The sequence below is a fragment of the Petromyzon marinus genome, chromosome 49 (genome assembly GCF_048934315.1).
Source record: "Petromyzon marinus isolate PM22_M1 ecotype Great Lakes invasive population chromosome 49, UKy_Petmar_22M1.pri1.0, whole genome shotgun sequence".
NCBI classification, from domain to species: Eukaryota; Metazoa; Chordata; class Hyperoartia; order Petromyzontiformes; family Petromyzontidae; genus Petromyzon; species Petromyzon marinus.
The window spans coordinates 10,099,374-10,127,081 of record NC_133715.1 but is presented as its reverse complement, the minus strand read 5'-3'; the positions used below and the strand labels follow the sequence as shown (position 1 = coordinate 10,127,081).

The window sequence follows — 27,708 nt, the reverse complement described above, 5'->3', positions numbered from 1 at the left end:
CAGTAAGTCAACCCCATGGCACCTGGATCTGTTTCGTGACCGCTTAAGCTTTTATAGTACATCACTTACTGTGCTGTATTTTATCTATTCATTTCTGCCAGGACAACAATTTACGGATAAATAAAGATTCTGATTCTGTACGTCATCTGCAACGAGCGTAACATCCCTTAAACAAAGACGGCGCCGCAATTCAATTCTTAAGATGTATGTTGGGCTTGCTTCCACACCGTACGTTGCCAACCGCCAGTCCACTCTGCATGCCAACGTCGGGCATCCTGACACCACCGGGTGGCACAACGCCACGTGACCGATCGCTTAAGCTGCCAGTGAATGCCCTCGTGCGCGCCAGTTCCCCCGTGGCTTTGCGTGGCACGTGGAAAGTTCAGCACACGTGTGCTGCTGAGAACGGCACAATTAAAAGAGCGGTGAACCGAACACTGCCGTTGCGATCAATCAATTTTACGGGCCCGCATCCGAATATGGGCGACCTTCAGACGGCAATGAGATAGATAGCACGTGGTGGCAGAGTCGCTGGTGATGTGGAAATTGAGGTGATGAGGACGCATGGGCCAGGTCATGTTTCCCATGAGATCACATCCCATGGTCTGGTACCACGAGATCGGTGAGAGCACAAGGAGCACGCCTAGTGAACGTCGCTTATTATATATGTTTCCTCTAGGGCAGGGGTCGGCAACCTTTCAAAGAAGAAGAGCCATTCTGTCTTTGACCAAAATAGTTCGAGAGCCGCATCACACGCGCAGCTACACAAACACAGCAGCAGGTACGCAGCAGATGACAAACATTCTGAATTTAGTTCACCCCCTCCCCCTTAGTTATTCTTTAACAATGCAGTTTGACTGTTGTACATTTTTCTGTCACCAAGCCGATTTCATAGTGACCCATTCCCTGACATATTTAATCAATTACCTTTACGTTAAATATATTTCAGACTGAATAAAACAAAACAAAAACGTCTGCTGCCCGCAAGTGGGGGTGGGGGGGTAGCCAAAGTGGTGCAGGTTACTGACCGACCCCTGCTCTAGGGCAATGTTATTTACGAATGCGTTGAGTTTTTTTGGAACTTATACACCACTGTCAAAGCAGGGCTAAAACAAACATTAGCATCGTACTTCCACGTTCTTTGGCGAAATAAAAAAAAATCAGTGCCTAGATATGTCTTTATTGCAGCGCTGTTTATTACGGCTGTGATAATTCACTGGTCGCCCCATCGCGATTCAGTTCATCAGCAGCAGCAGCAGCCAGTATCAATCCACTGCTGGATACGTGCATCCTCTGGCGTCGCGTCGGTCAATGCGGTTCTTTGACATAAAGTGCACCAGGCATGGCAACAAGCGCCGTGGGGACGCCGGCGCCACTTCGCGGCGAACGGTGTTTGCCGTTGACCATACTTCACCACGCTGGTCATTACGAGTTGAAGGAGGTGGGTGAGTGCGGGGGCACAGGATCTGACATTAACCGTGGCCTGCGATCGGACCCAACGGGTCATCGGGTTCACATCGCAACCATTGCACCACCGCTCCCCGCTCCAACGTCGTCACGAATATTCACAACACGGACAAGTTCCGCCCTGGTGCCTTTCAAACACGTGGTGAAGTCTTTCCCGCGAGTTTTTCACCAATCACATCGCTACGTTTTGGGCGACGCCCCCAAGCGAGCCAATCACCGCTCGCCGCTCTCCACCCCCCCCCACCTTCAACTCTAACCACGCCCGCCGAGGGGGTGCACGCGCTCGGTGACGTCACGCCCCATTGCCCCCCTCCCTCTCCTCCACGTGGCCACGTCCAGTGGTGATGTCACCCCGCGCCCTGCACTATTAAGCCGCTGCCTTAGCGCCGGCCTGCCTCCACTTTGCTCGCTCGTCGTCGCCGGTGTCGAGCGGGCAGCTTGCGGGTGGGCGTGGGGCTAAATCTCCGCAGGGTTTGATTACAATGGCAGCGACGGACAGACTGCAGCTGGGTCCGCTGGTGGGAGCCGTGGATCAAGGAACGAGTTCAACTCGATTTCTGGTAATTGTGACTTGTTTTGTTGCGGGGGAAGGCCACGCTGGCCTGCTGATGAGACGGCAGAAGTGACTGAAAGCCGCCACTACAAAGCCGCAAGCTCCCCCAGCTACCGGTTGTCATCGTGAATTATTGCTCTCTGAAAGCGTTGCACCAGGTGGTTTGCTGATATGACGGAAGGGGGGGCGGGGATGGAGCCCTCTGGTCACCACGTGTTGTGTGCGCGATGTGCGCACGCATTTATTTGTAGGCCTCCATTCCAGCAGTGGATTGATCCTGCCCGGGTGCCGAGGCGGTGAGACTCGCAGTGGCCGTCGGGGCGTGCGGCGAGGGTCTCGCCCCCCCGTTGTGTACAGTGCTAAGGCCTTGTGACCTTAGCACTGTACACGCGGCGGCAAGCCGCACGTCGGCTCGACGTTACGCGCGTCGTGGGGGATCGGGCGTGGGGCAATGAATTGACGGCGAAACCGGTTCCTCTGTCCTGCTAATGCGTGGGGGGAGCGGTGGCGCAGTGGTTGGGCGCGCTGCGTGAGCAAGCCCGGCGGGCTCGATACAGTACCCGCTCACGGCCAACGTCTGAATCGGTGCCGAGGCTGAGTGCCTTTGTGGCGGCGCCGTGTGTAGAACATCCGCACTGGGGAGACAAAGGCGGCCGGGCATCGTGTTGGCTCCGCGTGCGCCGTTGCCGGCCGTCGTAGCACTTCCCCCAACGGTCTGTTAGAGGCTACACGGGGGGATCTTTGTGTGCGAATGCATGGGGTATATCTCGGTTCGTGTATACGCCAATGCGTTATTACGTTGGCACCGCGTCGACTGGACAGCGACGGATGATGGTTGTCCACACGTGGGCTAGAGAGGGCATTTGATTGACACAACCCCAGAGAGAGAGGGAGGGTAGATGGTGGTGGTGGAGCGGTGGCGCAGCGGTTAGGGCGCTGTGCTATAATAAACCCACGCCGCTTGCTCCCGCATTGTTATCCCGGACACATCCTGACTTGAGTGGCCGAGTTGACGATCTGTACCGGGTCCAGAGCAACGCATTCCTTGCCAGAGCAACGCATTCCTTCCTGCGGTAAAGTATGGTCTGATCTCTAACCCCCCTCCTTCCCCGTTACCAAGACGGCGTGGTGAACTCTTCATCCAGCAGTGGATTGACAAAGATTCGTTAAAGACGGCAAGCAAAAGGGGGCATGGTAGTCGCGAGTAGCGAGGAGCAATCACGCGCACGACGTAAGTTGCTGTGAGCAGGAATTGAGCTCGCTTATTAACGTGCATTCAGAATCTGATCAGAATGTCTTTATCCTGGAGAAATCCGATGAGCTATGAAGCTCTTTCACGGATGTCCAGGTAGGGGTGGGTAAACACCGTTACAACAACAAAGCAATACAAACGAGCGCAAAGCATAAGAAATGTAATACAATCACTAAAAAATAAATTTCCCCGATCGAGACTCTATCGTGTGCATGCCAGTTGAATTGAAGACGCGTGATTTTCTTTTTTTAAACAGAACCATCAATCTGATCGGCAAATATATTGTGCCCAGTCACTAACGTGGGAAAATAAATGTAAAAGCCAGGCAAGGCTCGCGTCTGACTAACAACGTGCCACGCGTGTCTGTCCAACACGATTCGTTTGCGCATCCACGCATGTCAACCCACACGGGTTCTACCCCATAGTCTTGTACGGGGAAAGTGAGTTTGCAGGTCCATACGGCGTACGGCCGTTTCAATAGGGGCACAAGACATGTGTTTAGTCTGTGTGTTTCTGCCTTGTGATGGGACTTTGTAGGATGAACGTTGCGCTTTATAAGGGCACTGATAAGGGCACTGATAAGAGGCTGAGAGGTATGCACACTTATTAATCTCCCTCCCCCGTGTCAATGTTTCTGATCATTAACCACTGCAGCACAAACACAAATGTATGTTGCGTGAATTTGCGTGGCAATCGTTAACTCATTGGGACTTTGATGAGCCAACGACTCATTGCTACGATTTGTTTGTTGAAAGATTCAGCCAGCCAGTTACCTACAGTGAGGGGAAAAAAAGTATTGATCCCCTGCTGATTTTGTACGTTTTCCCACTGACAAAGAAATAATCAGTCTATAATTTTAATGGCAGGTTTATTTGAGCAGTGAGAGACAGAATAACAACAACAAAATCTAGAAAAATGCATCTCAAAAATTTTATAAATTGATTTGCATTTTAATGAGGGGAAAAAAGTATTTGACCCCTCTGCAAAACATGACTTAGTACTTGGTGGCAAAACCCTTGTTGGCAATCACAGAGGTCAGACGTTTCTTGTAGTTGGCCACCAGGTTTGCACACATCTCAGGAGGGATTTTGGCCCACTGCTCTTTGCAGATCTTCTCCAAGTCATTAAGGTTTCGAGGCTGACGTTTGGCAACTACAACCTTCAGCTCCCTCCACAGATTTTCTATGGGATTAAGGTCTGGAGACTGGCTAGGCCACTCCAAGACCTTAATGTGCTTCTTCTTGAGCCACTCCTTTGTTGCCTTGGCCGTGTGTTTTGGGTCATTGTCATGCTGGAATACCCATCCACGACCCATTTTCAATGCCCTGGCTGAGGGAAGGAGGTTCTCACCCAAGATTTGACGATACATGGCCCCGTCCATCGTCCCTTTTATGCGGTGAAGTTTTCCTGTTCCCTGAGCAGAAAAACACCCCCAAAGCATAATGTTTCCACCACCATGTTTGACGGTGGGGATGGTGTTCTTGGGGTCATAGGCAGCATTCCTCCTCCTCCAAACACGGCGAGTTGAGTTGATGCCAAAGAGATCCATTTTGGTCTCATCTGACCACAACACTTTCACCCAGTTGTCCTCTGAATCATTCAGATGTTCATTGGCAAACTTTAGACGGGCATGTATATTTGCTTTCTTGAGCAGGGAGACCTTGCGGGCATTGCAGGATTTCAGTCCTTCACGGCGTAGTGTGTTACTAATTGTTTTCTTGGTGACTATGATCCCAGCTGCCTTGAGATCATTGACAAGATCCTCCCGTGTAGTTCTGGGCTGATTCCTCACCGTTCTCATGATCATTGCAACTCCACGAGGTGAGATCTTGCATGGAGCCCCAGGCCGACGGAGATTGACACTTCTTTTGTGTTTCTTCCATTTGCGAATAATCGCACCAACTGTTGTTACCTTCTCACCAAGCTGCTTGGCAATGGTTTTGTAGCTCATTCCAGCCTTGTGTAGGTCTACAATCTTGTCCCTGACATCCTTGGAGAGCTCTTTGGTCTTGGCCATGGTGGAGAGTTTGGAATCTAATTGATTGATTGCTTGTGGACCGGTGTCTTTTATACAGGTAACAAGCTGAGATTAGGAGCACTCCCTTTAAGAGTGTGCTCTTAATCTCAGCTCGTTACCTGTATAAAAGACACCTGGGAGCCAAACATCTTTCTGATTGAGAGGGGGTCAAATACTTATTTCCCTAATAAAAATGTAGATCAATTTATAGCATTTTTGACATGCGTTTTCCGGATTTTTTTGTTGTTATTCTGTCTCTCACTGTTCAAGTAAACCTACCATTGAAATGATAGACTGATCATTTCTTTGTCAGTGGGCAAACGTACAAAGTCAGCAGGGGATCAAATACTTTTTTCTCTCACTGTACCACACTCGCAGCTGTGTATGCAACAACGAGTGTATTGCACATACTTTGTATTGTACATGCAAGTACTGTGTTGTACAATTTATATTGTGCATGCAAATACTGCATTGCTCACTTTTTATTGCGCATGCAAATACTGCATTGCATGCTTTTCATTGCGTGTGAAAGTATTGCATTGCCCGTGCAGGTATTGCATTGCGCGAACTTTGTGCGACTGTATTAATCCCAATAGGTTGAGAAGTTTGCCAAGTGCAGCCTGCACAGTGGAATTGTCGCGTGGGGTTTTATTTTTTGCTTCTATGTCGTGCACAATGAAGTCTGTGCACCACCTCTGACGTGCAATTAGCAGCAGCAAACACACATAAAACAACCCTGGGGGTGGCACAATTGTGTAACGGGAATGGATTGGCAAGAGTTATTTTCCTCTTTCTACAGTCCAGACTGATCCCATTTATGAGCCATCATCCCACTGTTCTATAATGAGCTCATCCCATGCACTGACTGATTGGTGATAGAGACGGACACGAGGCATTGATTCAGGCCGAGGTGAAGTCACTGGACTCCCATGGCAGTAGATTTGAGAGAGACCCACCCATCATGCAGCAGTGGATTGCCCATGGCTGATGATGATGACGTGAACAGCCTGGACTGTAGTCTATTCTGCATTATTTTTTGTGTTGTTTCGACCGCGTTTATGGACTCCGCACACCAATAATTCTAAAGGGCTTTAAAAAAAAAGCTATTGTGCAATACTCTGCTAAAAAAAAAGAGACGACTCTCCCATCTCAAACTTGTTGAACGAGGCTTTGAAAAGTGCTCATTCGATTAGGCAACTGCAGACTTTGCCACATCAATCTATGCTGTGTCAGCTTACCCATTACATGTTAAAGATGTGTGTAATGTTTTACCCACCCTGTGGCAACAGTGTTTTTTGTTCGAACTTTCCCCTTAATCTTGACGTTAATGTGTCATCCCAAAAGCACGTGTGCTTGTGTAACATTAATGACTCATTCCTGACTGTGTGGAGTTTTTTTTTGTGAGCATTCACAATACGTACATTCAGTTAATAACGCCGAGCTAAATAGGACAATATATAATAGATGACGTTTTAGGCAATACCCCTTAATATCAGAGACAGAGAGAGGCCAGGTAGGTGGAATTATTCCTAGTTGGAGACTGTACAATACAGTGGGGCCCTGATAACATTGTGATTTTAATATATTTTTTGTTAGGAAAAAAAATATTTAATCGTTGCCCGCCCCCCCCCCCATGGTATATTGTAGTGCAGTCCTCCCGCTATCATTCACTCGTCTCTCCAGCCTCTATCTCGCTGCTAGGAAGAAAGGGCACCCTATACTTGTGCCTTATAGGCAGTGTTCTCAACAAATGCGTGGAGAAATGTTGCTATTTGTGCCGGTGCGCACGGATGCCAACGGATCATTGGCACATTTTCACGAATTCTACCGCTCGCACCGTTCGTGTTTGCAAGAAGTACTTAATAGAGAAAAAACACACGAGCCTCAGTAGATTATTGCGAAATCTCTTTGCAGGTTCTACAGGCCATGTTTACAGTAGCACAAAGGGACCTTGATGAAGGCAGTTTTCACTTGCAGAAAAATGCTGCCATGGGTATAATGATTAGCAACACTGCAGTTGCAACGGAGATTTCCACCGGTTCGATCTCCTGGTGCGGCAGTTGAAGCAATGGTAAAAAAAAATGTTTTAATGCCCCAGCCTCTGTCGTCCACCCAGCTGCACAAGTCGGGTGTGGTGGGGTAAAGTGTGGGTACTACCACTGCTTCCAACACGTCTGGCTTGCGCGGACGAGTAGGCAGAAACTGGCTATTTAGAGGGGGCTCGCGAGATCCGCTCGGTGTTAGAGGCCCTTCCTTCACCGGAGGTGCGAGCGAGCAGTCTCGGGGCTTCGACGTGACCGTGACTTGCAAAGCCAAGGTGTAACAATAAGGAAAGTGCCGTGGCAAAACAAAAGCAATTCCCGTCGTGTTTTTGTGTTGGTTGTTGTTGTTACTTTCTGACCCGCCCCGATCTGTGGACAACTTTTGAAAAAAAGAGCTTCATAGCTCCTCGGATTCCTCCCAGTATAAATAAAGATTCCGATTGTGGATATGAGGTAGAGCTTCATCGTTCGGCGCGCGCGTCTGCGCGTCCGCCAAGTCCATAGCCGAGGTCACATTTAGAACTGGAGCATCTACACCAAATGGGCAGGCTCTGTGGAAAACGAAGGTCGTGTGAATGTCGCGGGGTCGTTGCGAACTTCGACATCGTCCATCCTTTTGATAGCTCGCTTCTTTAGAACTACTTTTTGTGTTTAGTTTGTCTTTCCCCCGCACCTCCGATTTAGCACGGTTGGCTACGTACTGTGGTGCGAAAGAAGTTGAACGTACGTACGCATTTACCAGCCCGTCCCATTTATTATTGTGAACTGACTTTGGCCTGATTGTTGTTTGACCCCTGCGAGGGTTCCACCCTGTTTGGACTTTGTCCTCGCCGTTTGGGTTCATGCCAGATGTGTCAAATGCTGTGTGTAAACGTAGTGTTGTTAAAAGCAGCAGTCTGTTGTTTGTAATGCTGTGCAGGGCAGGCGACTGTTGTGAAATTGGCTCGCGTATTCACTTGCACGCGCGCACACTGATATAGATGAAGGTGGATTTATTTGCATAGTTATTCCCCAGAGGCAGAAGCATTCCTGGAAATAATTAGGTCGCGGATTGATAATTCACGTTTACATTTGCCTTTTATATTGGGGAAAAAGTTGTTTCTCAGATTGAAAGCATAAAGCACTCCCAAACATTTAATGTGCCCTACCTCTACTGACCCGCACTGGCCATGTGGTCAATTAACCCCTCCCGCCCCCGAACGGCGTAGGCAGGCCCTCATCCCGCAGTGCGTTTGTTATAGCTCGAGTGGAAAACATAGATGATTTCGTCTGGTTTGTTGGGTTTTACGTTTCAATGCCAATATATATCCAATTTCCCTTCATGAAGAATACTTGCAACATCCTCTGTCAAAAGACGCTTTGTCTATATACACACACACACTATCTTGGTTATTGGAGGCGGTAATGGATGGATTAACATTTGGAATTTCATCCAGAGGCTGCATTAGTGAGACCGTGCAACTTGCAGCCGGAAGGGCTTTAACATATCAATCCATGCTGGGAGAGTCTACTTGACCCATCAACTCCATCGACTACCGTTTTGGTACCATTTAGTCAGTCCGTCGCCGAGGTCACAATTTGAACTGGAGGATCCACTTTGACTGACGATGCGCTCGTATCCTCCCGTCTCTGCAGGTTTTCAATGCGAAGACTGCTGAGCTTTTGAGCCACCATCAAGTGGAGATAACGCAGATCTTCCCGAAAGAGGGGTGAGTCAGCAACGCATAGATCTGTGCACGTGAGCTGTTGGTCTCCCTTCCCCTCTTATACCCCTTGCCGTATATACGTAGTGTAACGTTGGTGGTAATCGTCGGCTTACCAAGGATAATGTCGGCCTTAAATAGGATCGTGCATGGTTTGTTTGCCTAAATCCCTTTTTTGAATGTGTATCTTTGCAAGTATGAAACCGGAGCTCCCCGCAGAGGATACAAACAATTGCCCGCGGGATGATGACGCTGTTACTTTTTATACGTGGACCACAACGCCAGAAACGCGTTTACAACTTGCGTGGAGTTTTTGTTTTTTGCGATGCCCTCTTTACAACTCCCGTGTGCTTTCGGGTTTCGCACTGTACGTAGCCAACCATTCCAGCGTTGGGCCAACGTTGAAATGTGGTTCGAACCGTTGGTCCAACTTTCCATGTTTTCTGGGTTAATGATTAATCGTTTTTGGTAAAATTAGTTTTTATGCATAAAACACGCTATTTGGTATCTGAAGAAGCTTCTGGCACACAGTGAAACGTCGGACATCACTCCGAGCAACGCACGGTACAACTCGAACACACAGGAGCTCAGAATCGTGTTTGCTGTACTGCCTCATGCAGTCTACCAAGTACACCAATCCCTCCACCACACATTCAGTTCCCTGGATCGGACAAACTTCACCAAAGGCCGTCACAAACGTGGCTCGGTGTCCCTTGGTTCACCGCTTGCTATCGACCTGGATAAGGATTTGTATTTACAGTTGGTGTAACTCCAATGCACCATACGGTCACATGTCATCTCAAGTCTTCCGACATCCTACTGCAGTCTAGCACCCCCCGCCTCCCCCAGTGGCAGCTTTCCCTGCGTGGCCCTGTGTGTCTACAGCACCGGCCTGCAACATGGTACCATGAGACTGAAATGAGACAAGGGACCCCGTGCAGATTTTTCTTGCTCGTCACTTAAGCTGGTGGAGTCCGAGTGTTGAGCTAACGAGTGTTGGGTATGTGAATGTCGGTGTGTCCGTGTGTGGGAGCGGTAGCGTTTAGCGCACTGCGCTACGAACCCAGCGACCCGAGTTCAATTCTCGCTCACGAACAACACCAGTGACGATTATCTGAAATCAGTCCTGGGCCTCGCCTAGGTTGACTCCGCTTCAAACGAGTGCCTGGTGCGGTGTGTAAACATCGCCACTGGGGACACAAAAGCAGCCGGGCGTGGTGCTGGCCACCCACTGGCTTTCATCGGTGCTGCTCGCTAACAGCACTTGCCCCAACAGTCTGTGTAAGGCTACACGGGGGGGGGGATCTTTGTGTGACAGGTGGGTGGAGCAGGACCCTCACCAGCTCCTCTCCTCGGTCCACGAGTGCATCGAGCAGACGTGCAGAAAGCTGGGACAGCTCGACATCGACATCTCCCTGCTCAAAGGTTCGCCTCCATGACGCGGCGGGGGACCCATTCGTGATGAGCCCGGTTTGAATGTCGCCCGTCACACGTTAGAGATCCCCCCCCCCCTCCCCGCCAGGCCTGGTGTCGCCAGGGAGCTCACCTTGACATTCGCGTGAGGTCAACCCAGCCCCAGCCGGAATCAGAACCCCAGGGTATTTATTTGGACTGGAGGAGGAATCCGATGACCTGCTGTGAAGCTCTTTTTCACAGATGTCTCCAATTGGGGCACGGGGTCAGAACGTTAGAACAAACATTGCAAAAACACAATAGAAGTGGCAAGTGTAGGAAAGGTAAACAAATCACTTAAAAATATATATATACAAATAAAACTAAGCAATATTTTTTTATCTTAACAGGCAAAGCCCACTCGGGTATTAACTTATTTTTTCGAAGCCACCTGGACACAAATGATAGCTCATCACGTGAAAATGTATCATAGCCAAATCATCTAAAAGGCCTCCCCACCCTGCCTTCTATTTTCCCACCTCGTGCGGGCAAGCTCAGCCAACGCTGTCACATGCCAACAATGAGCTCTGTAAATAAGGACGCGTGTGTCCTGTAATGTGGGGCCCGTGTGTGTGTGTTGTACAACGTGTCAGAAATGTGAATGAATAAAAGTTTCGGCTTTGGTGTCCACTCGTCCTATCCATGTCATCGCTGTTTCAATAACCGTAAATCCCAATTGTGATCGTTCCCCCCATTTTCTGCTCGGACAGCTGTTCACGATCTGGGCCGGTTGACGTTGCGGTTAGATTACAAGATCCGCGATTAGAAAGTTACGAGTTCATTTTTCGCCCGTCGCCCATCGGGGATTGATACAAATGAGGAACAGTTCTGTGGTACTGTGTTATAGAGTGACTGACTGGCACCTTTAGTATAAAAGTTTGAAAGTCCACTGCTGTCTTGGAGGCACCAATGGAGATATTAGTGCCGTCAATGCTCGTTTGTGCACAGCACATGCAAACAACTTGCTTGGTGCTTTAGGGCAATTCTACAGCAATGCAAATCTGAAATTGATTAAAAGCCATTCGTTAAAATTCTGGCCCCCTTTTTTACAGTTCTGGCCCCCTTACTGTGCGTGCACCAGAGGTCATTTGAAGGGATTTCAAAGTGGGTGCCGTATTATACGCTTTTGTGGGCCGTTCTTCAACACGAAAGGTGAACAGGTACTCTGCGGGAGATCCCCGACCGGCTTCCCCGTCTGCTGACAAACGTTCGCCGATAGCACGACTGGCTTGACGTTTTGGGTGGAAAAAAAAAACCCGGGCGCAATCGCTCGACCCAAAGAATGTGCCGTTGTCATGTTGCGGCACGCGTTTGTCGCCGATACCACAACGATGATAGAATCAGCAGGCGGTGAGGAGGGTGGAAATCCAGGAATGAAATCGGTTACACAAGCACAGTTGAGTCTGGAAGAAGAATAAAGAAAAACGTCGCTTGGGAGAGGTGTTGCCAACGCTTTCGGGTTTGTGAAATTTCCGTGTTTGTGAATGGCGCAGCGATCGGGATCTGCAACCAGCGGGAGACGACCATCGTGTGGGACCGCCTCTCGGGAGAGCCGCTGCACAATGCCATCGGTACGGCCGCTGCCCCCCCCCCCCGCACGCGTCCCCCACCACCCACCGCTCCTCCGGCATCGTATTTTGAACAAGTTAAAATAATATATTTTTATAATACACTCTATTCGGTGTCTGAACAAGTTAACATACGACTCTTAACCGGAGTTTATTTCGTGCCTCCGCGGCGGACGTGCTCTCTCGGGCTCGTTTCCATCCTATCGCTGCCAATCGACGGTTGGTCTCGGGCCACCGGCCATCATCCCCGCTAGCGATGGCCCCGCTTACTTTCCCCCCTTGTGTCAATTTGGCTCAAGCTCGTGTCTGTCACGGGGGGGGGGGGGGGCTGTTTGACCGTACATCGCCAGACTATTCGCTGTGGCGTAGTGAACGACAGGCCAAAGGACCAGGTTCGGATATCACTCGCCCACTGATGTTACCCTCGGCCCGCACGTGAACTCGGGTCATTGGATTTTGTAGAACGTTGTGCGAACCGGTGCGCCACCACCGAAGTTGTTACAGACTCCGATGTCGGCACTTTTTTTTTAACCAATCTGTATGCCGGTCAGTCTGGCAGAACAACTCGTATGGGCTATCGGGAGGGTATCGTGAATTCCTCACATTCCCGTTTTGCATTTACCTGCATTTGTCTTGCAAATGGAAGCATTAAGCCTCGGTGAAACCTGGACAAAAAACATTAATGCCCACACCATGCCTGCTAGATTTCGGAGAAATCTGTTTATCTGTGCCCCAGGTTATAGAGAGTTTGGCCTTGTTTATTTGGTGTTGCGGCTGCCTAATCTGCCAGCGGCGTTGTGTTTAATTGTCCATTCACGATCCGTCGCATGCACAGTATGGCTGGACCTTCGCACTCAGACCACAGTGGAGAGGCTCATCAAATGCACGCCCGGCCAAAACAAAAACTATTACAAGGTGAGGGCGCATGCCCGCACGCACTCGCGTACGTACACACACGTGTGCTGCACTTCTTTGCGCGCACCGTACGTGCTAATCGAGAGGTTCGCACGTGCCCCCACGCCCCGTGTCGTGCAGAAAAAAACAGGACTCCCGATCAGCACCTACTTCAGCGCGGTGAAGATGCGCTGGCTGCTCGACAACTCGGATGCCGTGAAGCTGGCCGTGGCGGAGGGGCGAGCCCTTTTCGGCACCGTTGATTCGTGGCTCATTTGGGTACGGTGTGACGCGGCCGGTGTGACGCGGCCGGTGTGACGCGGCCGGTGTGACGCGGCCGGTGTGACGCGGCCGGTGTGACGCGGCCGGTGTGACGCGGCCGGTGTGACGCGGCCGGTGTGACGCGGCCGGTGTGACGCGGCCGGTGTGACGCGGCCGGTGTGACGCGGCCGGTGTGACGCGGCCGGTGTGACGCGGCCGCCGTGCGGAGGTTTGCGGTTCGAGCCCGGTGCAAATCATCCATCGTTATATACTGCACACACACATACATATGTATGGTGAACTTCTTTCGTACAGTACGTAGCTAGCTGTGCTCACCAGAGGTGCGGGGAAGGACAACAAACTAAATACAAAAAGCACTTATAAATAAATTAAGTTTTTAATTTAGATTTAAGAGTGCATAGCTCGTATAGGAAAGAAGAGCGTTCCATATGGCCGCAGAAGGTGCATCTGAAAGTGCGCGATGCAGCGACAGTCTTTATTCAATGGCTAATCCATAAGCTGCTGCTGCGAGGATGCCTGGCGTTCGCGATATGCATTGCATGTTTATTCCCCACGAGATGTCACCGTGTATGCAAGTCTGATGGTTGGATACCTGGGCACGGTGGTGACGAGATGTTAACTACCTCGTCTGGTATGCAGGAGGTCGTGGGTTCGATACCGACCCTGAAGCCTGTAAATTTGGAGTTTGCATGTCTCTCTCCCCCATGGTCGCGTGACATTTTCTCCGGTTTTTCCCTCCACGTTTAGAATCAACATTGCGCGTTTTAAGTGTATTTGACTGCTATTTCCACGTGATGACAAGCCACTTCGTTGAGCTATCATTGGTGGCCAGGTCACTTCTGATGAAGAACTATACAGCTCAGTGGGACCTTACCTGTTAAAATAAAAAATTGTTTAGAGTACGGATGCGGTCCATCACCAGCAGATTGGGGATCCGCGTCGCAAGCGAGAGTGCGGCAAGCGAGTGCGCGACGCGACTAGCCGCCGAGTACGTAGCCCACACGGCGCGGTGGGCGACGAGGGGGGCCTCGTGTCCCCCGCGGCGCCTCGTGGCCGTTTGTTTGTCGACGGCGAACGACGCCCCGACCTGCCGCCGGCCTCTGCCTTCCGCTTGGGCAGAATCTGACAGGAGGCAAGCACGGCGGGGTGCACTGCACCGACGTGACCAACGCCAGCCGCACGATGCTCTTCAACATCCACACGCAGGAGTGGGACCCCGAGCTGTGCCGGTGAGCTGCTGCTCGTGGAGCCGCTTTCTGCTTGTGCCCGTGGCGCTGCCGGTGCTAGTGCTGCCGCTAGGCCTAGTGCAGCGACTTGTGCTGCCGGTGCTAGTGCTGCCGCTAGGCCTAGTGCAGCGACTTGTGCTGCTGGTGCTAGTGCTGCCGCTAGGCCTAGTGGTGCTGCTTGTGCTGCTGGTGCTTGTGCTGCCGCTAGGCCTAGTGCTACTACTTGTGCTGCTGGTGCTAGTGCTGCCGCTAGGCATAGTGGTGCTACTTGTGCTGCTGGTGCTAGTGCTGCTACTTGTGCTGCTGGTGCTAGTGCTGCCGCTAGGCCTAGTGGTGCTACTTGTGCTGCCACTAGGCCTAGTGCTGATACTTGTGATAGTCGTGCTACTGGTGCTGCTGATAGTGCTGCTGCTTGTACTAGTGCTGCTTGTGCTCGTGTTGCTGCTGCTCGTCCTGCTGCTAATGCTGGTGCTGCTGCTAGTGTTCGTGCTCGTGCTGATGCTGTTTGTGATACTGCAAGTGCTGGTGCTGTCCGTGCTGCTCCGCCTAGTGCTGCCGACATCAGTCTTGAGAGTCTCTTAATAAACTGTAAATTTGTACCTCAGTCAGCAAAGCGTAGGTCTCTTCTTCCCTTCCAGCCTCTTTGCGAAGGCCGCTGGGTCCACAAACATCTGTCAACAGCAACAGCTGCCAATTGTCGCTTCTCATTTGTTGCAGATGTTTAATCATAATAATCATCGTAATAAATAAATGTTATATCGCGTCATTCGTGCAAAACTTTATCCAGCAACCCTGTACAAGACAATAGAAAAAACTAATGTATTGTCCCTCACAATGAAACAAACATAGCACAACCAAAGCAAGGTCAATTTAATTAAAGGCCGTAGTAGACAACACGGTTTGTAAATGGGACTTGACTGGAGGAAGGGACTTAATTTGACGAATACGGAGGAGGAGTGTGGTCCCACACCATCGTTCCCACGTCATTGCTCTCCGTCAGTGCCTCCTACGTCTCAGCCTCGTCAGTCCACTCAATCCTCTGCTTCACAGTGCCTCCTATCTCAGCTCCGTCAGTCCACTTCTTTCTCGTCGTCCATGGCCTCTCGCCTTCCACTCGTGTTGCTATTTGCTTTTGCTGCATTGCTGTTTGGTGGTGTTTCTCTGATGGTGCCTCCTTTCCTGTACTTGACATCGGTAAAAAAGGAGCTTTACAGTTAATCGGATTCCTCCAGTATAAATACATACTCTAGCGGTCCATTTTTCTAAGTTTTTTTTTTCCTCTTCGTGTTCATTCTTCCAACTTCTTTATAATGTCTAGCTCGGTATGTGTAGGTAACCGTCTCCAAAATAAAAAAAAAACAAATGTGGGTATGTGTCCTCCTTCAAATGACGTGGCGGGTTGTTTTGTACGTTGAGCGCGCATCATGAATGTGACTCGCCGTTAGTTTTGACGTGAAGGGATGGGCGAGGGAGCCGCCGGGCAGTTTGCCAGGGGCAGGATGAGAATCGTCTCGTCAGCCCCGTGCACCCCCAGTGCCCTGCTCCCCACACACTCACCTTTGTTCACCCTTCACCCACGCACTTGTGTGCAGTTGAAGGGATGTAGGTCATAGGCTGAATGGATGATGATGATGATGATTCTGTTAATGCTTTAACTTTTAATTGCAGATTTCCATTTCGCAGCGGTATTAATAAAAATGCACGTTTCCGGGACAAAGTCCATTTTCTTTATGTCCCACTGTTGGCTTCCCACAAAGTGGCGGTGAGCTCGTTGTACAGATCACGATTCATAGGCCATGACAAGGGCCATTACCCGAAACGTCGCCTCTTTTATTTTCACTTTAAGGCCAGAGCGTAATCAGTGGGTATTGAAATTAACGGGTGTTGAAATTTTGTTCGATGGTCCTTCCAAGCCCATCATCCCTCTGGGTGCAGAAATGCCATGCCACTTGGTGAGTAGTCCACAGCAGTTGTTCCGTGAGGAGAGATTTGGCGGAAGTAGAATTTCCACCCCTGGCTCAGATTTGTCGGACGTGTGTGTGTGGGTGAGGGGAGCGGTAGTGTAACGGTTAGCTCGCTGTGCTACAAACCTGGCGACCCGAGTTCGATTCCCGCTCACGGCCGCACACCAGTGATGATTATCTGAACCGTTTCTGGGCCTCCCCTAGGTCGACTCGGCCTAAAATAAGTACCTGGTGCGGTGTGTAAACATCGCCACTGGAGAGACAAACGCGGTCGCGCGTGGTGCTGGCCACCCACTCCCTCGTGTACCGTTCCAGCCTTCGTAGGTGGTCGCTAACAGCACTTGGCCCAACAATCTGTTAAGGCTATACGGGGCATCCCCGTCTTTTTTGTGTCACGGCACACTCATCTCGGCAAGTAAGATGTTTTCACTCGGGTCATGTACAACTGCAACCTGTTTACAAATCCACTGCCGGATGAGGGTTCCCCCCCCCCCACGCCTTATGGGCCATGAGGGATATTTGATCATACTTCACTACGCTGGTCAGTGCGGGTCTGTGAAGGTGAAGGGCCGGGAGAGGGGAGGTGGGGCGGGGAGGTGGCGGACTGCAGAACAGTGATGGAGGTTGCCGCTCTCTTCGCTATTGAGTTGCGTATACACGATGGTGTGTTGGACATCACCGGCCGCTATCGATCTGGCCAGTGTGCGTGTGTGTGTGTGTGTCGCTTCACTGGCTGGGTGTCGTTCCCCTCCGCCCCTCCGTCCGTGTCACAGGTTCTTTGAAATTCCCAGCGACATCCTGCCCAGGGTTCGCAGCTCCTCCGAAATCTACGGCCTCCTGGTACGAACGCCGCCACCGGTCTCGTCTTCTCGGTCTCCGTCTCCCTTTCCTCTCCTTGCGCTCCTCCGAGCCCTCTGGTGTGGCTTTGCCCTCTCGCGTAGAACTCGCCGATAACAACGGAGCGCTTTTGTTTTGAGACCCTTTAGTGGCTTTTGAGGGCGATAAGCGCAGATATTTTTTTACGTTTACAACTTTTGGTTACGGCGCTGTTGTGAAGTCTTAAAAGATCGGTCGGGTTCACTGGTTCTGAAGCCCCCTTTTTATAGGCCCATTTAATATTGCTGGCACCGTGTCAAAACATTCGCTGTGTGTGTGTGTGCGCGCGCCAGCAAATGGGAAAACGCTATAAAATTTTCATGGATATATACACAAACACATTAATGAAAATTACTATGTTTTGTGCGTCAGCGTTATGTGGTGTGGCCCAGTTCTTTTTCAAACGTGCCTTGCACTGTGAACAAACTCGGCCATGAGTGGCGACGTTTCACCAACCCAGTACAGCGGTTGCTTGCTCAGTACAACCGTCGCGACCAACTGCGATTTGAGTTATTGGCTGAAGTTAACAAAACACACGTAGCTTTTCGGATACAAAACACACGGATAGTTTTGAAGATGAGTGTTGATGCCGGTTTGTGATGATGATGATGATGCCAATGATGATGATGATCTCTTGGATGAGCATGCTTTTTTTGTCCATTCATTTCCCTCTGCGGCACGCATGCGCAAATTTGGCTCTAGAAACTCGATCCGACCACAGTAAGTTTGCATTTGTGAAAGTGCTGTTGCTCCGTGATTTGTGTTTCACAATCAAATTTGTGCACCGCATCCGTTTGCTTTTGTTTGATGGCAAATTGATTGTTAAATCGTTCCCTAATGCGGCGGTTAATTTGTGTTCCAGAAATCTGGCCCTCTCAGCGGACTGCCCATATCTGGGGTGAGTATCCTGCACTGGGAACGCCGTTGTGTAAGCCTCGTGTTCTCGTCCAATGTCCTTCGGCGCGACAAAAATTGCGTGGCGATGTCGCGTCGGCAGTGGGTGCCGATGCGGCATCGTTCGTAGCACGGTTGGTGACGTACGGCGCGGAAGAAGTTCGACTTGCGTATGTAGAAATAGCAAAAAAAAACTCCACACGCTCATCGGGAACACTGCCTTAATATATCCACGTGCATGCAATCGGCAACGTTTCAGGCAATGGTCCTTAGATGATTTTTTTTTAAGGCAGTGTTGTTGACGAGCGTGAGACCTCTTAAGCTTAAATCCGAACACTGAGCGAAGAGGCGGCTGGCTGGGTGGCTCAGAGTTGAAGAGCACTGAGCTGGCAATGCTGAGATCCTTGGTTTTAAGCAGTCACCACATGTATTTACATAACATTCCCTGTACTTTGCAATCCTGTCGTGTTTTTGTATTTTTGTTGTTGTAACGTTTTGACCCCGTGCCCCTACTGGACATCGGTTAAATAAGAGCTTCACAGTTCACGATAAATAAATAAAAAATATATTCTTAAAATTGATGCGATTCTGATTAAACGGAGTTCTCAAGTGCAAACAGTTGGTGGTCTCAGCCTGGTCACCAATGGCTGCATTTTTCAGAGGTGGCCAACAGTCCAGCTCTGAGAATGAAACATTTAAATTTAACGAAGATTACTCTGAGAGAGCGGGCTGAGCGAGAAAGCGCTGCAGCCTGAGCAAGTGAATCTGAGATCACTTGAAAGGAACTCGAAGTAGTTCTGCGATTTCTGCTTCCGCCGGCTGTTTTCTGACGAGTGCGGTTGGTGGATTTGCGCTGCTTCGCGAGCGTTCCGATTGGACTCTCCGTCTTGTCACAGCCAGACAAAGATTCCCCATGTGGCCCTTGACCAGACTGTTGGGGCAAGTTCTGTAAGCAAGCACCTATTGAAGGCCGGCACGGCACACGAGGGGGGGTGGGTGGGTGGCCACCACCACGCCCGGTGTCCTTCGTTTTAAATTGGGCGATTTAATATTTTTCTGCGTTTGGTTTTTTTTGTTGTTGCGTGGGCAGTGCCTGGGTGACCAATCCGCAGCGCTGGTTGGACAGATGTGCCTGAGCGACGGACAAGCCAAAAACACGTGAGCGCGTGCGTGCGCTCCTCCGTCGCGGACGACGCGCAAGCGGCGAGCGCTCGTCCGTCGGAGGACTCCGCGGTCGCCTCCTGAAGCGCCCCCTCCATTGGGGCACGGGGGGCGGGGGGGACTGAAGGGGATGAGCCGTGATCGTCAGCGATTGTGGAAAACTACTCTCACTTAGACGGCTGCCCTATTAGATCGTATTGTTGCGAAGAAATATTTTGAAAACCAAAGTTATATACTGATTAAACAGAAGCAGAAATTGACTTCTGTATAGTGCGGTTAGCCACGGTTGGCTACGTACGGTGTAAAATAATTTCTACCTATGTACAATATGCAGGAGCGATGGTGCAGCGGTTCATGCCCTGCGCTACGAACCCAGGTGACACGAGTTCGAATCCCGCTCACAGCCACCAACACCAGTGACGATTATCTGAACTGGTCCTGAGCCTCTCCCCTAGGTCGACTCGGCCTCAAATGAGTACCTGGTGCGGTGTGTAGTAAACATCGCCACTGTGGAGACAAAGGCTGCCGAGCGTGGTGCTGGCCACCCACCCCCTCGTGTGCCGTGTTGGCCTTCAATAGGTGCTCGCTTGCAGAACTTGCCCCAACAGTCTGTTAAATGCCAGATGGGGAATCTTTGTCTAAATATATATTAAACGGGCTATTAATGTTTAAAAATTTGCATTCTCTTGGTCTAATACCGTTGAGTCAAGGCCATTAAGAAGGCTGTCTCTGGTGTAGGCCAATCACACCAATCAATTTGGTGTTTGAATACCTTAACACCTCCTGTATAATTGCTGGAAGGGGTTAAGCCTATTCTCTTTGAACACGTTCAAATACGATTCTTGCAGCCAAACTCAAGAATTAAACTCGGTACAAATTCAAAGGCGTGTTTCAAAGTGCCTGAAGATCATCACGAGCCCACTCGTGTTTATCTCGATGCATCTTCAGTGTCGCTGTGATAAAAGGCAGAATGCTATGCATGATGAGGGCATTCTACTAATGTGCGTAATGGATGATTGTTGTTTTGCCTTTAGGTACGGAACGGGCTGTTTCCTTTTGCATAACACGGGGACAAAGGTGAGATGCGCGCACTCTGCCTTTGGCTTTTATTTTTGTTTTAAAATTCCGCCTGCAGCGACGTCGCCTAAAGCGTGCCGTGAATGAGAGAGAATGGAGGGAGGGAGATGTATAGAGAAGAGCGAAGAGAGATGTCCAGTAAAGTGATAAAGCACGTGCCTGAGACTCTCCGCTTGATTGTTTCGTACACCTTAAACTAAAATAAATGAACCTTTATTAAAATCTGTGATGGGCCACGTTTAAATGTAAGTTTGCTCGTTGCTGCGAGCCAAATTAAACCTCACTCCGCTTTAAAACCTATGCAGTCCTTACGATTGAGGCAAGGAAACACAACTGCAAAGGACTGAAAAAGAAACGTATGTATCAGACTCGCGTTATTGCGAAAATGTCACGGGTCCCGACGATTCGCTGAGGAAAGCTCGCCGCGTTGTCTGCGATTCCCCTTGGTCAGCCGGTGCTCTCGGAACATGGCCTGTTGACGACCGTGGCCTACAAGCTGGGGCGGGACAAGCCCACGTACTACGCTCTGGAGGTAGCGCGCACGCTGTCCCCCACCCCTCGCTCGGCTCGCTCTCATCACAGATTTTTGTCCCCCCCCCCCCATCCGCGTGTGGAATCGACGTGCGCGTGAGAGCGGTGTTGTTTGTTGCATGGCCCGCGGGAACCACTGGCGGCCCTTGCTGGATTCAAAATGTGTGGCGGGCCTCGCACAGATGATGTCTTGTCGTAGATAGTGCCCCCCCCCCCTCTCTGAAATAAGTGAAGAACACTGCTTTAGAGCATTTAGCTGCTATCAATTTTCCACGTGATAAGCCACTTGAATGGGCTGTCATCTTTGGTGGCCAGGTCGCTTCTAAAAAAGAGCTACATATATAGCTTGGTAGCCCTTACCTGGTAATGAAAAAATACGCACTTTCTCCCTCTGCAACCTCAGTTTTTCCATGTCCTCAGAAATAGAAAAATAAACAGGAAACTTATCAGGCGGAAGAAGGATAGCTCGCAGTTACAGAGAGGGTAGAACTGCCTGTAAAGGCATCGTCTTCTGAGCCGATGTAAAAACTACAAATGCACCAAGGCAACGGGCGTCAGAGCCGTCAGAACATTTTTGTTTTTATGAAATAGAGATTTTAAAGGAAAGTGTATTTGTGCAAAACGCCGACATTCGCGACGATTTAGCGGCCGAGACGGATTACCGCCGCAGCCCGGTCGAGAAGCAGGGAGCTCTCCGCGATTTCCACGAGCGGTGTGTTTTGTTATTACGCAACTGACAAACTAAATCGATGCCTTTTTTAATATATTTCCGGAAGATTCCCCAGGAACAGCTCGCCAGGATAAGGTGGTTGCAACCCTGTGTGAGACTGATGCACAGTGATTTCCACGAGTGGTGTATTTTGTTATTACGCAACTGACAAACTAAATCGATGCCTTGTTTAATATATTTCCGGAAGATTCCCCAGGAACAGCTCGCCAGGATAAGGTGGTGGCAACCCTGTGTGAGACTGATGCACAGTGCCTTCACGCGCGCGTGCGTTATTTCCGCCCAGGGATCGGTGGCGATCGCCGGAGCGATGGTCTCGTGGCTGCGAGACAACCTGGGCATCATACAGACCGCCGCAGACATCGGTAAGGGACGGAAACCCTGAATCTTTGACCCTCTGAACTGCCGTAACTGTAAAACGAAAGGATTTAGTGGCAGGTGGTGGGGGGGGGGGGTTAAAAATAGAAATAATATAATCTCGTCAAGGTGGTGGTTGGTGTCCCAAGCACACGGCTTGGCCATTGGGAAGGTCGCGAGGTCAAATGTTTATTGGCGGATTGGCTCGGCCAATCCAACCCTCTGAGGCCAATAAAATGAAACCCAATACATTTAAATGATGAAAGTGATGAGCAGTTGTCCCATGAAATGAACACCAATAAAAAAAAAGATATATAACGGTTGCCGATCGTAGTGCTAATTTTTATGTATGCATATAAAATTAGTAGTGTCTCTGTAATGCCTGTCCCTGTCATAGGAATGTGGAATTTCCACTGTCTCATAGCCACCTTTGGATATGAGTGTCGCCCCGCGTGCTCGTAATGAGGCAGTTTGACTTGATTTCAACTTTTGATCGACTGATGAACGAGCACAGTTTGTACACCACAACAATAACAATAAAACCATTGGTGCGTAACCAAGGCGATGGTGCGCTGTGTGCGTGATTTGGCGACGGCTCTCACCGCGCCCTGCCGCTCCTCTTGTCTCTCGCCCCAAACAGAGAAGATGGCGCAGCTAGCCGGGACGTCGTACGGATGCTATTTTGTTCCGGCGTTTTCCGGGCTGTACGCGCCCTACTGGGAACCCAGCGCTCGCGGGTTAGCGCTGCTCACGTCACTCTGCACCCCCCACTCCCTCCCTGCCTCGCCCCCACTCACCCCCCCCCCTCGCCCCCCACTCCACGCCCCACCGATTCGATGAAAGTACCACGATTTAGCGCGCTAATTTATTCGAGCTGTAGCTTTTTGTACGATTGTTTTTAACTAGCCCGTTCGGTTTCGTTTGTCCCATTTTGGTCGCTCCGTTGGCCATATAAAATTCAACATTAGTAATGAATCATTTTGCGTCCATTAACCATAGTTATACGCCCACCTCTGGCTCGGTACCTCTAACAGATAGGAGTACCAACAGGAGAGTCGTCACGATCCATGGGCAGATGGCCCCTAGTAGGTGTCTACTGCACATTTTGTCATTTGTTTCCACTTTCCTCTGTTGTGCCAATATGGCTCAAGTAGTGGCCACATCTCTCTGGCACCAATCTCTTATGATGTCGTCATCAAGCCATTCTCTTTTAGGTCTCTTTTCGGTTCCTTCCTTGTTTCCCCCGAACAACAAGACACTTTAAATTCCCCTGTTGTTGTCCATCCTACTTCACATGCGTCCAAATGGTGCCAGTTTCCTTCTCATCACTGCCTGCATCATCATTATCGTCGTGTTGTCTTCTTGTATGTGCAACATATTTCTTACTTCTATAATTGGTCACTCGTCATAATTTACAGTCCTTTGTCAATCCACTGCCAGATGAAGGCCTCCCTATGCCACGTAGATCACGGGGTTTTGTTGACCATGCTTCTGCGATGCTGATCGCCGCGTGACCCCGTCGTGACCCCGTCGTGACCCCGTCGTGACCCCGTCGCTTTCATCGTGGATCCCTTGCTGCCGTTGTCTTTCGCAGAATCATCTGCGGCCTCACGCAGTTCACGAACAAGTCCCACATCGCCTTCGCCGCGCTCGAGGCCATCTGCTTCCAGACGCGAGAGGTGAGGGCGCGCAGCGACGGCCGATGAAACGTAGCCGAGTGTTAATGTATGCCGTGAGGAATAGTCGTACCCACGGATCGTCTCTCCAGCGAGGCCTGTGCCGTTTGACGACGAGGACTGCGTATGTAGTTGTGCGCGTATGTTGAACTTGTTTTGCACTCTGCTCATCTGAGGTGCGGGGGAAGGACGACAAACTAATCCCAAACGGCAGCGAGCTCCTAAAGAAATGAGTTCTCAATCTAGATGTAAGAAAAAGTTCAACGTACGTACAGACAACATGGCCGCTCACGCCGTACTGTCGCGTCGCCGTTTCACCACCACCCTCCGCCCGCTTGCCCCCTACCCCCCCCCCCGCAGCTCATAGACGCCATGAACCAGGACAGCGGCTACGTGCTGACGGCGCTGCAGGTGGACGGCGGGATGACGGTGAACCGCGTGCTCATGCAACTGCAGGCCGACATCCTGAGCATCCCTGTCGGTGCGGTTACGCAACTCCCCCCTCCCCCCCCGCTCCCTTCGACCCCACAAGCCCTCAACTCGACATGCATAGAGAGCCACTTTCCCGAGCCCCATCGTCTCGCGGCGGCGTGCGGACATCCCGCTCGCTGCACGGCCCGCGCAAGCGCCGCCGGTGTCGTCGCTAATTTAGGACTTCCGAGGAGAAACGCCTGTTAGAAGGGCGCTTCACGGAACGCAGACGTGCGCGTGATTTTTGTTTGTTATTGTTGTTATTTTTCCCATCATTATCGTCATGTATTTATGCACGTTGAACTTCTTTCGCACCGCACGTAGCCAACTGCGATAATCGGACGTGCGGGGGAAGGACAACAAACTAAACACGATGAGCAGTTATTTTCTTAGCTCTTTCGGTAAAGTCACGTTGAAGGGAAACAATAAAATAAGAAAATACATATAAAACAGGAAAAATTCTCGCGACGTTTCGACCACAACACAAACGGTCGTCATCAGGTGTGTCGGTTTGCATTAAATTTATTTATTTTTAAACGGTGTATCTATTTATTTATAAAAAAAACGTCAGCGCCACGCGCAGCGATTTGGCAGTTTATTTAGAAGGACGAGTCCATCTATGTTCTGAAAAGATGAACAGTTGTAAAGAAATTAGTTTTTCCAATCTGGATTTAAAAGTGCACAGCTCCAGTGGCTTCCTACTATTCTCATCGCCGGCGCAGTTCGCCCGACGATGCCGGAGACGACGGCGCTGGGCGCGGCGATGGCGGCCGGCTCGGCGGAGGGCGTCGGGGTGTGGAGCCTGGAGGCCGACGACCTCACGGCCGTCACCGTGGAGCGCTTCGAGCCGCAGATCAACACCGAGGGTGAGTGTGTGAGCGAGCGTGTCTAGGGGGAGCGGTGGTGTAGTTGGTCAGGCGTGTGGTGCTGGCCACCCACACCCTCGTCAGCCGTGCGGGCATTAAAAGGCTCTTGCAAAACAGTACTTGCCCCAACGGTCTGTTAAAGGCTATGTTGGAGATCTTTGGCTCTGTGCGGGCGGAGTGGTAGTGTAGTGGTTAGTGGGCTGCGCTAGTAATTCGGCAACCCGAGTTTAATTCCTGTTATTGGCCAACGTCATTGATAATGACTGAACTGGTCCTGGACCTCCCCTAGTTTGACTGGGCCTTAAATGAGTACCTGGTGTGGTGTGCAAACATCAGCACTGGGGAGACAAAGAAACCCCATGTCACTTTATTGATTCATGTCTGTTATTTAAAAGTAGGTGAGGGCACATTGAGCTGCCAGGTTTTTTTTTGCAAGGGTGCTTAAGTCAAAGTGTGTTCCCATAAAAGTACAAATATTTTTTACACAACCCATTGGTCCCGCGGCCTTCTGGGCCGCGGGGTTTCGGTGCAGGAAAATTCTGGACCCAGGACCGATTTCTACATTAATTGTCTCATCAGCGGAGTCATGTTCGCTGGAATTAATGCTTTGCCGAACTGTCGGATGTTAAAGGCCAAGGACGCTGTCTTCACAACATGGGTCCACTGGCGTGAATGTGTTTGCGATGCGTAGTCATGAGCTTTTGCGCCTCTCGCAGAGAGCCAAGTGCGATACATGCGCTGGAAGAAAGCGGTGCAGTGCTCCATGGGCTGGGAGATCGGGGATCCTCCGATGAACAGCAACGGTGAGGCTGACATCCCTGCCCTTCTCATCTCTCCGCCCGTGTGTGTGTGTAACGCCTACGCACTCAACAATCGAGTGTTTCTGGGGTGGGGGGAACGGTGTGTGGAGGGTTACAGCACAACACATGGGCGTGCGGACGTGTAGAATGCGTCGTCCATTTTCATCGTTGGTTAAAGGAATTGGTCGCAAGTGAGGAGCGGCTCGTGCCAAGAGCGGCACGCCGCGCACAGAGCGCCGATGATCGTGGAACAACAACACCACGTTTTTTATTCCTTAATATTCATACGTACGGTTAATCTGCCGACGATAGCAGAGACAGAGTTGACTCTACAAGTTTACACGTTTGTGAATGCAGATATATGTGCAGTGTATAGGCGTGTGCCCGAATGCGATATCAGTCTTGGGTTAAATTGATTGCCTAAAATTGGAGGTGGCCGGGTCATTTGAAGTCGCAGTGCTGAGCTACTGCCACTAAGGCCCTGGATTCGAATCTATGTGATGGGCATTTTTATTTAAGCCGGGTTTCCAAGTATGAAGAGTTGGTGGTCTTGCCCTGGTCACTAATGCCTGAACAAAACAACAGACTTGGTGGTTCACTTACATTTGCAAAAATTACAGCTCTGAGCTTTGAACAAAATTTTAATTTCATTTTGGCTGCCATGTGATGTACATCTATCCAAAGGGAAAATATAATTTTTTGTGTTTGTATAAGAGGTCACACTTAGAAGTGCTGTCGGAACTAGTTCTACGTTATCACCTTCCCAGGCGACGCACCGTTTTTCTGTGAGCACGTCTCCTCGTCTCATCACATGGCGCCATTAACACATTGGAGGCAACGTTAATTTTATTGAAAGAGTGGCGTAGCACTGTTGTTTTTAAAGACATTGTACTCGCCGCAGAGAACCGTAGCGACACGACCGCACTCTATGATAGGCTGGCGCCAAACTGTGCCACGCCCTCTGGCGTAGCCTCGTGGGAGGCTCGGTACCGATAAAGTTACGTACACGTACGTCATCGGAACAGAATCGGAATCGGGTTAAGCAGGCGGTTTAGTGCTGTTAACCAATGAGCATCAGAATGGCTACTAACCTCGCGTAAAGGCGCATTGCGCCTGTGGGTGGCAGGCGATGGCCAACTACTCCGCATGTGCTTTCCCGCTCTGATTGAACGCGATTGGCTGAAGCACCGCGGCCAGCCGAGTCCCCTCCCCCAAGGCCTTGGCGAGGTCAAGGTTGGCGACCTTCGCCGGCGTTGGCGACCGTGCTTGTGGCGGCTCTCTCCGATGCGTTGCCCGGTTCTAACCGCGCGTGTAGTTCGGCACGGCGCGTTTCGCTGCGCGTGCAGGGAAGCCGGGAGGCTACTTGAATAAAAGCAAACGGGAGCGACGAGCGGGCACTTTGCGCCCAACGACATCCGGGCGTGACCCGAGAGCACGTTGGAGAGCTACGGCGCTGACCCTGCAAATACGACCGGGGGGGTGGGAACCTGGAATCTCAATCTGCCGGATTTCACCGAATCCCACGCGGGCGTGCGAAGGTGCCACCTCCCGTGCGGCGCACGACGGGACCGCGCTGTGGCGTGACGTCGAAGAGCTTGATTTTGTTAACACGTCGATTTCCTGACGTTGATCCGCGCAATTTCCCCCCCCCCCCTCCCCTCTCTGTCGTACCAACCCCTGCTCCCAATACGCCGGCTCGGCCACACAGAAGAGCTTAACATGTTTACGAGCATCCCCTTCGGGTCTTATATTCTGGCCAGTATGATAATGCTTATTGGAGCACGCTACATCTCAGGTTAGTTTTACCCCGGGCTTGCCGCAGCGCGTTGCTTCGAACGGGGGGGGGGTGGGG

At 50.7% G+C, this 27,708-nt stretch overlaps 1 protein-coding gene across 4 annotated transcripts in view; it reads left to right on the top strand.

Moving 5' to 3' along the window:
- Positions 1–1,786: 1,786 nt before the first annotated feature.
- The window catches only part of LOC116953035 (glycerol kinase-like), a 32,038-nt gene continuing 6,116 nt past the window's right edge, over positions 1,787–27,708 (top strand). Inside the window, exons 1-20 of one of the 4 annotated variants that reach the window (XM_032972861.2) lie at positions 1,787–2,027; positions 8,967–9,040; positions 10,353–10,459; positions 11,980–12,057; positions 12,890–12,969; positions 13,090–13,227; positions 14,350–14,459; positions 17,194–17,260; positions 17,999–18,016; positions 18,159–18,194; positions 19,281–19,348; positions 20,386–20,428; positions 20,880–20,960; positions 21,973–22,051; positions 22,684–22,780; positions 23,638–23,722; positions 24,080–24,200; positions 24,913–25,056; positions 25,773–25,859; positions 27,565–27,651. In XM_032972861.2, the coding sequence (XP_032828752.1) occupies positions 1,950–2,027; positions 8,967–9,040; positions 10,353–10,459; positions 11,980–12,057; positions 12,890–12,969; positions 13,090–13,227; positions 14,350–14,459; positions 17,194–17,260; positions 17,999–18,016; positions 18,159–18,194; positions 19,281–19,348; positions 20,386–20,428; positions 20,880–20,960; positions 21,973–22,051; positions 22,684–22,780; positions 23,638–23,722; positions 24,080–24,200; positions 24,913–25,056; positions 25,773–25,859; positions 27,565–27,651 (1,678 nt within the window). In that variant the 5' untranslated portion in view covers positions 1,787–1,949. Of the gene's footprint in view, positions 2,028–8,966; positions 9,041–10,352; positions 10,460–11,979; positions 12,058–12,889; positions 12,970–13,089; positions 13,228–14,349; positions 14,460–17,193; positions 17,261–17,998; positions 18,017–18,158; positions 18,195–19,280; positions 19,349–20,385; positions 20,429–20,879; positions 20,961–21,972; positions 22,052–22,683; positions 22,781–23,637; positions 23,723–24,079; positions 24,201–24,912; positions 25,057–25,772; positions 25,860–27,564; positions 27,657–27,708 lie in introns of those variants that run through there. The other 3 variants (XM_032972863.2, XM_032972864.2, XM_032972862.2) reach the window with 3 other exon arrangements.